General features: G+C 35.8%; 1 protein-coding gene across 5 annotated transcripts in view; it reads left to right on the top strand.

Moving 5' to 3' along the window:
- adamts14 (ADAM metallopeptidase with thrombospondin type 1 motif, 14) overlaps positions 1-10322 on the top strand; it is a 50794-nt gene extending 40472 nt beyond the window's left edge. For 2 of the 5 annotated variants that reach the window (XM_032574304.1, XM_032574308.1), the window contains exons 15-22: positions 58-138; positions 1428-1591; positions 1677-1842; positions 3333-3465; positions 3552-3762; positions 4218-4347; positions 6135-6206; positions 6839-10322. In XM_032574304.1, the coding sequence (XP_032430195.1) occupies positions 58-138; positions 1428-1591; positions 1677-1842; positions 3333-3465; positions 3552-3762; positions 4218-4347; positions 6135-6206; positions 6839-7395 (1514 nt within the window). In that variant the 3' untranslated portion in view covers positions 7396-10322. The remainder of the gene's footprint in view (positions 1-57; positions 139-1427; positions 1592-1676; positions 1843-3332; positions 3466-3551; positions 3763-4217; positions 4348-6134; positions 6207-6838) is intronic. The other 3 variants (XM_032574307.1, XM_032574309.1, XM_032574306.1) reach the window with 2 other exon arrangements.
- Positions 10323-10776: the final 454 nt, after the last annotated feature.

A 10776-nucleotide genomic window follows, 5' to 3' on the forward strand; every position in this document is an offset into this window, starting at 1 on the left:
CCAACAAGTGGTCACTGTTTGCTAGTCTGGGCTGACCTAATCTGTTTTTATTTTAAGGAATGCTAAAAATGTTTGACATCCCAATGGGAGCCCGACACATAATCATTGAAGAAAACAATACCTCCCCCCATATTATTGGTAAGTACGACTCACATAGTTTTCTCTTTTTAAAGTGTCTAATAATATATGTTTAGATTCTTCCACCTGAAATGAATTTAGTTCACTTATTATTTTTTTCACAGTTATGCACTAGATTTGATGTAATGGGGATAATAATATTTACACATTGAACTGAATAATTTAACCACAGCTGCCAACTCACTTTCCAAAGATTTGGAGGGTGACCTGAAGCAATGACTCTTATTACTTGCTAGATGTCTATTCACTGCATCAATTCCAGTACTTTGAACAAAGATAAAAATGTAATTTAATTTGGCAGTGAGTTGCCTGTGCTTTTTAATTAGTGAGATCTCAGTAACTCTGTATCTGACTATTTCCAAAACATAATTCTCAGCAGTAAGTGCAGAAAAGGTTGGACAGACCTGGATGCTATGCACTAACTTTGTACCAATCATAAAATGCATTACATGTTTCTTCTGAAACTTGAAGTCATATCCTTCCTACTCTCAGCAGCTGTTTATGTTTTTCAGAAGCGTTAGTGTCTTTTTCCGGGGGTTACTTGTAGCTCAACCAACCATTTTTCCTTTTTGTTAATAAAATGAAAGGAACTAACATGCAGGGTTTTCAACTTAACATTCACATTCAGTTGGATTCCTTGTCTGTTTGTAACTTATAAAAAATCATTTGCGGAAATAAATAACACATGTACTGAACTCATGTAGCTATTTTCCTAGTGATACTGACTGCTCAAAGCCCTTTTCTCATTGATTTAAAAACATAAACCTCTCTTCTTTTCTGTAGCAGTGGAGTTGACAAGGCAGAAAAATATGCTTGTACATATAATTACAGGTCATTACTTCTGTTGATCACCATGTTTTTTTTTTTTCAAACTGATTACTGAAAGCTGAAAATTGAAACTCTGAATGCAGTCTACATCCTACCTCCTGATAAAAGCTTTATATAATCTTACTTCTAAAAAAATATGCTCTATTAGTTTATATAATTTTTATTTTTCAAAACCTGAGTGACATCACACAGGAGTGCTGGGAAAGTCTGACACTCGGTGGCATTCATCAGAAGCTTCTATATCAAATTTTGGCTTTTAATGGCTATTCGGAAGAGCAGGTGGTACTTAACTTGAAGGAATTAGTGTTGGATCATCACTATAGTTGAAATGTCAGAATACATGCAGTGAGATTCCCACTTTGAGAAAATATCAAAGATATCATTATAAAAAGAAATTCACATGGCAAGCGTCTCTTCTTCTCTCTATATCCTAATTAAATGACCTTTTCCTCAATGCTCAGCTGTGAAGAATCAAGTTACTGGACACTTCATATTAAATGAAAAAAGTGAAGATGCTGAATCGAAGACCTTCATCGAAAATGGTTTACAGTGGGAGTACTCTATTGATGGAGAGAGGGAGACATTAAAAACAACCGGTCCGCTGCATGAAGGCATTGTGGTTCTGGTGAGTACAGCTAAAACTAAAGGTTACTGTAAAAATTTACCAGCTTCCATTAGTTTTCTAACAGCATATTGTTTGCTTGTTGCAGGTCATTCCACTGGAAGACGACGTCAAAATTAGTTTGACTTATAAGTACATAATACATGAGGACCTCCTGCCACTTATTACCAACAACAATGTGCTTCTTGCCGAGCTGGACACTTATGAGTGGGCGCTGAAAAGCTGGTCTCAGTGCTCCAAACCATGTGGTGGAGGTCAGTGAGTGTATATGGAAAAGCTGCAACATTTGCAACGTAAAATTATTGCTTTGAAATATCATATCTACTGATGTTCTTCAGAATAGGTCCATCAGCAGCTGAGAATCTCCTGGCATTGGTTGTTATTAACCCATTTAAAACTTATTTTGGTGTATTTGCCAACCAAGTCCTGATTTAAAAAAGCAAGTATAACTATGGTATTAGCTGTTGCTGCTAGATGGCCTGGCCTATAAATTTCAGAAAATAATCACTACAACTAAAGTATGAACACACAAGTAGACAAGTATTTGGACAAGTTTCAGCAAGTTACAAGTTACAGACAAGTTACTGCAACAGAAAACCACAGCAAGTTGCACTTATGCCAGCTGAGAACATTCAGTTTTGGCTACAATTCGCACAGACTCTCCAAAGTTGGACAGTAAAGGACTGAATTGAATAAATGTTACCTGCAACAGAATAAATCTGTTGTCTTAGTATATCTTACTTCCTCCTTTCGGAGAGGTTTTGGTGAGTTCTGATTAGTTGGGGATTTTTTCAGTTTAAAAGCATAGAATCCAGCATTTGGGGCACAGAAATAACACAGTAGGCTTTTGTGGAAAAAATTTAAAAAATATTTAATTGAAAACTTTAATGGGCTTGGCAAAAAAAACGTATTACTGATAAATAATGAGACAATAATCAATTAAATGAAAGCATTCGGCAGCATGTAATAACTGTTTCAATAAGTTCAAACACATGTTTCAAGTTAAGGCGCACTGTGAAGGTTTTACAAGATGGTAGACATGTTTTGTTGCATCTGGCATTGAGCGTCAGGATTTCTATTCCACCCCTTTCTTTTTGTGTGTGTGTGTTACTTCTGAACATGAAAGAATGTGCATGGGTTAAATTAAAAGATGCAGTGACAAGAAGTATTCAGTACCAGATAAATATTGGTACTAAGTATGAATTTCATAAAGTAAATTCACTTTCTGAATGTACTTTAAGAAAGTGGTTAATTTTTGTGAACAAATGTAATCAAAAATTTCCACCTACTGACATTTTTATCCAGTGACGCAAAAGGTGGCAATAATAGCAGAAAACATAGCGGATGTATTTATGTTATTTCAGTTTTTTTCCTTCTCTACAGCAGCAATATTCAAGGTTATTTTCATTTGTATTTATGTCTCTCATGCACAGTTAGATAGACTTCCACAATATAGTCTGAGACACAGACGACCACACATCACTAACTTTATTAGTGATATGCTTTTCTCATACTTTGAACATTTTAATTAAACTCACATTTCTTATGGAAAACACTGGATTCTGACACTCTTAAGAAAATACAGTTAGCATACATTCATCTGCCTCTTTATTTGTCAAATCAATGGCTTGCTAGCCAATCAGCCAATGACATGGCTGTAAATGTTTTAACTGTTTCCATAACTTTCATCCCTAAAAACAACTTCAGGTGTTCTGAGATGGTTGGACCTTTTTGTCTTCCTTAGGAATACAGTACACAAAATATGGATGCAGGAGGAAGAGTGATGGCCGTTTAGTCCATCGAAACTTTTGTGAAACCAGCAAAAAGCCTAAACCCATCCGCAAACGCTGCAACGTGCAAGAGTGCAGTCAGCCCGCGTAAGTGAACTTCAGTCAAAGATACCATAACAGTAAGCTTACCACCAATCTGAATGTAGAGTATTTTAACACATGTGATGTACTAGCAGGTGGGTGGTGGAAGATTGGAGTCCCTGCAGTAAGACCTGTGGGAAGCTCGGCTACCAGACCAGGGCGGTGCAGTGTATGCAGTCGCTCTACAATGGCACCAGCAGGGCTGTCCACAGCAAACACTGCACAGGCGATCGGCCAGAGATGAGAAGAGTGTGTAACTACACTGCATGTCCCGCTCAGTGGAGAACAGGGGCGTGGTCTCAGGTAAGAAAATCAAAGAAAAATTGGTAATGAGGTCAGTTTTTTTTTTTATCAACATAATAATTGTTGTAAAAGTTGTAATCTGATTAACATACATAGAAAATAAAATTAATATGATAGCTACAATTATAGTAAACCACCAGGAGTCAGTGGTGATTTTGTTAACAAAATAAAAGGTGTTCCTCATGAATATTATTATCAAAGTTCGTTTTACTTATTCTAAGTTTTTTTACAGATCTTTCCAGAAACTGACTGGAGTCCTTTTTAGTTTTATTATTAAGCAATATTGATTCTAAAATTGTATTTATATCCATTGTGTGAATACCAGGTAGATTCTTAAAGTTAAGGTTTTGGCTTTGTTGAAAAAAAAAAAAGCAAAATGTAAACATGTACATAAATGTCAGACTCAAGCAAACTGTTTCTGCTTGTACTTTTTGTCTTTGTCTACTATGCGGCAGTGCTCAGTGACGTGTGGTGAAGGGATTCAGCAAAGGCAGGTGGCTTGCAAGGCCAGCGACAGCGCCGTCACAGAATGTGTGGATGAGAAGCCAGAAACTGTCCTTATCTGCAAACTAAGTCCATGTTCAGGTGAGAAATGACTAATGTCAACAGGAAGTGGGTTGTTTCGATGATAAATAATGGGAGGGATATCGAGTCTAGAATTGAAGACAAATTGAACACATCAAATAGTGAACACAATAAATAAAATTAACTTTTTATTCTTGTGCGCCTTGTAAATTAGATTTCTAGGTATATACTATATATACTGTATATATATATATATATATATATATATATATATATATATATATATATATATATATATATGAACATTTATATATATATATATATATGTGAGAGCATGTGAAGAGCATATATATATATATATATATATATATATATATATATATATATATATATATATTACTGCTCTTTATATATATATATATATATATATAAAGACTGAGATAAAATTGATGGATTGAGGAAATTAAGTTTCAGGAGGAAAAAACATTGCCGGTTGCATTGTTGAGACACACTTATATTGAGAACACAACAGAGCATTTCTTTTGTTTCTCCCAAAAAGACAGACTTTCAGAAAAACATCCAAAAAGATTACAACTCTGTGAATAAAATCAGATTTAATCTTTATTCAAACCATAAAGCAAGCAACAGGTAAGTAAAAGTACATATTGCTCTCGTAATGCATGACGAAGAAATGTTGGCCAACAGTCTTTTTCCTGCACCGTTTTGGCCAATTTATTTTAGAAAATGTACTTTTCATATCAATAGAGAGGCATTTTTCTGACAACTATGCCAAAAACATCTGATTATGATGTTTTTGGCTTCATAATCAGAAATAAATTGATTTAAAAACCCACCAGCTTGACATGCCAGACAGGTTTTTATACACCCACAGTAAAATGTCAGGAGACTCAGGTTGGGAGCTTGTTTACATATGAATGCTCTCACATGCTCTTCACTGCTTGACATTCTCTGTGTGAGATGCAGTTTTACAACTCGAGTTGTTCTGGAAAAAACAAGCAATGATGCACATAAATAATTGGTGGAAATATGAATATATTTGACTTACAGCTTGTCATGAATGACAATATTTAGATCATTGTTCATATTTTACTTGTAAAAGGGGAATTTAGCTGTGCAAGTCAGATGCTGTGTATTTTGCAAAGGTTTACCTGCATGATAACAAAAGCGGTTTAAAAGAAATTCAATCAGAGGTTTTGGAATTTTTTAGTAATTAGGTATTCTGTGACCCTCGGTTATGACATAATTTCAGTAATCTCCGGCTTTTCTTTATCGCTTTTCTTCTCAGTTAGTGGTTGAAACTAAGATGAGAAAAGCAAAGGAAGAGAGGGAACTAGGCATATTGAATAGCAAACACAGTACTGCTGAAGTTTTCGTTTGCTGAGTTAAATTCAAGGAATTCAATCAGCACATCAGTTGTTCTCTTGAGAGGCTCCTGTTTATAGCTGGATTTGTTGTCTTTGATTATGATTTTCAATTTTTGTGATGACTCACCGCAGGAGTTCAAAGCACTCTTGGCTCATAATATGCTCTGTGGGTGCAGAACCGTTGTTCTAGATCTGTTAGGGGTCTTTTTTTAAATCAAAAATGTTCTTTCAGTGTTGACCTACTGCAACTTTTGTTTTATTGCTCTGTCCTCAAACAGTGTGAAGCAAACATTTCTTTTGCCTTCTCCTGAAAATGCAATAAGATATTGTGTTTTCTTTTTTCTTCTTTGGCATGTTCAACGGCTTATTGTGTCTTTGCGGCCCCTTGTTATTACTATTACTTTATTGTCTTTATTGTATTGTCCTGGTCTAACAGTTTTATTTTCATTTTTCAAACTACAGATAATTCTACAATGAAGGATGACGCAGTATTCCATGGTGTTTCTGAAAGCCCCTTCCAGAAATTTTTATCTAGTAAGTTGATTTGAAATCTGTTACTAAAACAATCCCATTTACAAACCTAAAAATATCTGGAGATGCACTAATTAGAATCTCAAAGCACTATTTTCATGCTTTGTGTTTTGTAAAGCTTTGGCAGACTGATTCTATACTTCATACAGAGCTTCTGTTTCAAACTGCCTTTAGCATCTAATATTAGCATTTAGCATGTTTAGCACAATAAAAACAATAGAATCTCTGAGTGTATTCTCCAGAGAATATATACTCTTTAATTCTGGGATTTCCAAAGATCTCTCAAAAGTCACATTCTCTGTTTAAGTTTCACCCTGAATGACTGCACACATACAGTATGTCCTCCAAAAAATACAGTTTCCTCCTTTTTGCACCTTTTGTGCTTTCTGACGTCTTTTGTCATCACAGATTTTGAAAGTAGCTGAATTTGACTTTTTCCCGTCACTAAAAATGTCCAGACCAATGTGTGTTCTTGTTGTATTGAAGCAATCGCTCCATATAGCGGTGCATTCACTGATTGACTATTGGAGTTTTTGATTAAGCTCAATATCAGTCAGTTCTTCTCGCTGCGTAAATTCTTGGTGCATCTCTTACATAAATGTTTTGCTTAGTAATGTAATGTCTTCTGTTTCTAGATGAGCCATGTCTTGGGGATAAATCAATTTTCTGTCAAATGGAAGTTCTGGCTCGCTACTGTTCCATCCCTGGTTACTATAAGCTTTGCTGTGAGTCATGCAACAAAAAGGAAAGCCAGACTACACATGTTCCTGACTCCAGCTCCAAGACTGAACCTGAGACCTCCACACCCTCCCATTCTGCCTCAGCCAAGGCTTCGTGGCTGGCAACCACCACTCCAAGCCTGCCACAAACCACTAAAGCCATGAGACGACGGTTGTTCTCCACCATCCCTGTGCCAACCACGGCTGCCGCTGCTAAGATTCCTCCACCAACAGATGCTGCTCTGTCCCCACATCCCACCGTCGACTCCTTACCAAAAGAAGAGAGGAGAGATTCCCATGTGGATACTCGTCTACCTCCAGGGCCGCCGCAGCCCAAGCAAGACTCAAGTGGAGGTGTATTGAAAGAGCACAATTCCATGAGCACTTTAGGCCCTGTTGCCGCCAGGTCAAGAAGGGACAATTTAGGATCAGAGAGGGACTCAAGTCACAGAACCCTGTTGGCTCATCAATGAACCGTGAGCAATGCTGTGAGCATTAGTGGGACTGAATAGAAAAGTCAGCTCACTTCTTGTCTGTTTTTTGTAACAATGTTTTTCTGTATGACAGTGAACCCTGACAAGCCCAGTGATGGTTACCTCATCAAAACCTCAGAGCAAAATGTGTGAAGCATCTGCACACACTCTGTTCTCTGTGCTTAAAATATGAAGCAGAAGAAGAAGAAGAAAAAAAGTCAAAACACAGGTGCTGTAAACTAATCAGACTACAGGACATGTTCAAAATGTGATGACTGCATAGCTACATTCATGTTTTATATCTGTGTACAGTTGTGTTAGCCTGTTTTTTCAAGTGCATTAGAACTACTATTGAACTTGGATTGTGAACATGTTGGTGCATGTGCCCACCATAGCTTCATTAGTGTAACACCAGAATAATTATTGACCCTTTTCCAGATAAAAAGAGAATTGTAAGTATTAGATCATGAGGAAAATAGTTCATCTTTTCATTACCTCTTTGTGCCAAGAAATCTTCAGGATGGACTTTATAGATTATCTGGTTCAATTAAAAAAGGTTTAGTTGGCTCTAGCAGCCTTTATTTAATAGTGGCTACACAGGAAATGGGGTAAGGAGAGAGAGAAGACCTGCAGCTAAGGTCATCAGGCCAGGACTCGAACCTGTGATGGTCGTCTCGAGCATTAAGGCCTCTGAATGTGGGTTGTTCTTTACCCCTGCACTCCATCTGGTTAATTATTTTAACTTAATCATAAATTATCACCCAAATATACCCAGCAGAGGTTTTATTGGCAGCCCTTATTGAGTGAACCCAATTCTATTTTAATTCCAAAATTATTTTAAATAATCATTTCTTTAAGAAGAAATCCATTTTTTACTGGGTGAATAAATCTACTGTATTACAGAATAATTCATTAATTTTTTTAATATTTATTTTTGAACAAAAGCCATCTAAACAGCCAAGGCCATGGCGCATTAATTAAAAAGTAAAATAAAATAAATCAAAAGAAACATATAATTGATGATAATAATAAAATTCATGAAACCTAAAGAATTTCTTGTGGGATGATGACAGGCCAAAAGCTGATTTATGTAGGAGAGCAGTACATCTCTTTAACAGAGTAAAGGTGCTGTACATAATGTGTTTAAAGGTTGCTAAAGCTTATGTTGGAAATGAATAAATTAGCATTTAAAAGAATAGCAGAGGCTATTTTTTTAGAGTACTATGGGCCTTATTTCTCACCTTTTCTAATATATTTAGATTGAATTTATAATCTGCATACTTTGTTATCTTAACAGCAATGAGGTTTTATGTTTCAGTCTACAAAAAAGTAAACTTTTTTAAGGCTCTCAAGCAATCAAACTCCATTTTCTTTCCTGGGCTTACAGATTCTCGTTGAAATGTAGCACTGATGTGACACTATCAATTAGTATTAAAGTTTAAGGCATTCACTGTCTTGTATTGTATGTTAGCCATATTATAAATATTGCTATCCAAATTGAACCTTTAAGCAGATGATGCAAACCCAGCAATGTAAAAAAAAAAAAAAAAAGCTTTCTGTATTGATTTGTTTCATTTTAGCTTCACAACTAAAATCAATAACGTAATTTTTTAAGTGTATATTTTTTTCTGGTGGCACACTGATAATTTTATGGTCTGCATTTCTGGCAGGGACCTCACTGCTTCCCTGCCTCTGGTGCTCTTTTTTTATTGCTATTTTTATTTTCCAAGTCTAATGATGATTTGTTTTAAATGAAACCAAATTATGACTTTTGCAAGCCAACCCCATTGTACTGTAGCATGTTCTCTCTTTTGTGGGACTTGATGCTTTAAGGACTAAAAAAAAAAAACAACTTCAGAAAGAACATGTTATGATATTTTTGTAACTCCTGCAGTTTTAAGATAGTGTACATAGTGTAAATTACATGTTAAAAACATTTGGAATTAGAAACAATAGACAATGCTACCGGTCCATGAACTGAAGCTGGAAATACTTTTACACAGTTCCTGCTCTCTAGCTAACACCTTCACTATGTTCATTGTATAGTTCTTGTATATACGTACATGAATGAAAGCTTTAAGTGTTAATATTTATTGAATTTCTAAGTGGTAAAGTGAACAAAGTAAAATTCATTTCAGAGTATGTACAATGAATTTTTTTGTTGTTGTTATTTCACTGCTCTTTTTTATTTTAGTTACGTTTGTTTCAATTTGTAACAACACAGTGCCTTACAAAAGTATAAACAGGCCTTTGATTTTCCCCACTACATTTTGTTACATTACAGCCCTTAATGTGTTTTATTAAGATTTTATTTTATAGACCAACACAAACTAGAGCATAACTGTGACATGAAAAGGAAATGGTACTTGGTTTCCAAAGGATTTTTCAAATAAATACATAAAAAGTGTGGTGTTTAGGTGCTTTCAGCTCCCTTCACTCTGATACCCAAAGTAAAATCCAGTACCACAGATACCACTTCAGAAATTAGCTGACTGGTAGCTACCACAAGCTTGGTGGGAGATGCAATAAACACGTGGAAAAAGCGGCTGAGGTCAGATTGCACTACATGTAAAACCTGAGCTGAAGACAGTGTTCTGCGGGGGGGTTTTGTGGGAGGTGCACTGGCCACCAATTTAGCGTTTCCAAGACCAAAGAAGTTCAGTAATAAATGTCAAACTATGGAATATGTTCTGGGAAAATTGTGAAGTGACTGCCCCTGCAGCCAGTGTCTGACTGTTTCGTCTTTTGCACAGCCCTAAGTATGCCTATTACTGTCTCTTTTGTCTCATCCTCCTTTCCCTTTTTTCTGCATCCAACTCTAGTAATAAGCACATGTAATTTCCCGTCCGTTTATTGATGGACTGATGTGTTTGTCAGATCTGTTGGACACAATTCCGCTGCAGAAATAAACTGTTCAGTTTATCGTCTTCCTTCGTACAGCGAGATTGGAAATTTGTGACAAGACCGCTGTTCAAAGATTCTCTACATCTAATATGATGACTTTCAGCATGTGGATGTGTAAAGCTAACAGTCATACCCCAAAAGACTTTCAGCTGTGATTGCTAAAAATAAATGATGGCACGACAAAGTCCAAACAAACTTTTACACTTGTGAAGTGGAATATTTATGAAATACATTGAAGTCTATTGTACTGTGACAAAGCGTGGAAAAAATTATGGGCACTTTATGTGAATGGAGATCACAACAGCTGCTCTAAATAAGATTTTATATCCTAAAATCTTTATTTAACAGCTTATTTCATTCTAAATCAATTAATGCAGATCTACAGGACACTTTCTGTAATGAGACATGTGCTGTATAGTTTTCCCTTAATGTGTTCAATCTATTTTTGTAAGTACTAAGTAAAAACAAGTCAGCCAC

This window comes from Xiphophorus hellerii, chromosome 10, assembly GCF_003331165.1.
Source record: "Xiphophorus hellerii strain 12219 chromosome 10, Xiphophorus_hellerii-4.1, whole genome shotgun sequence".
NCBI classification, from domain to species: domain Eukaryota; kingdom Metazoa; phylum Chordata; class Actinopteri; order Cyprinodontiformes; family Poeciliidae; genus Xiphophorus; species Xiphophorus hellerii.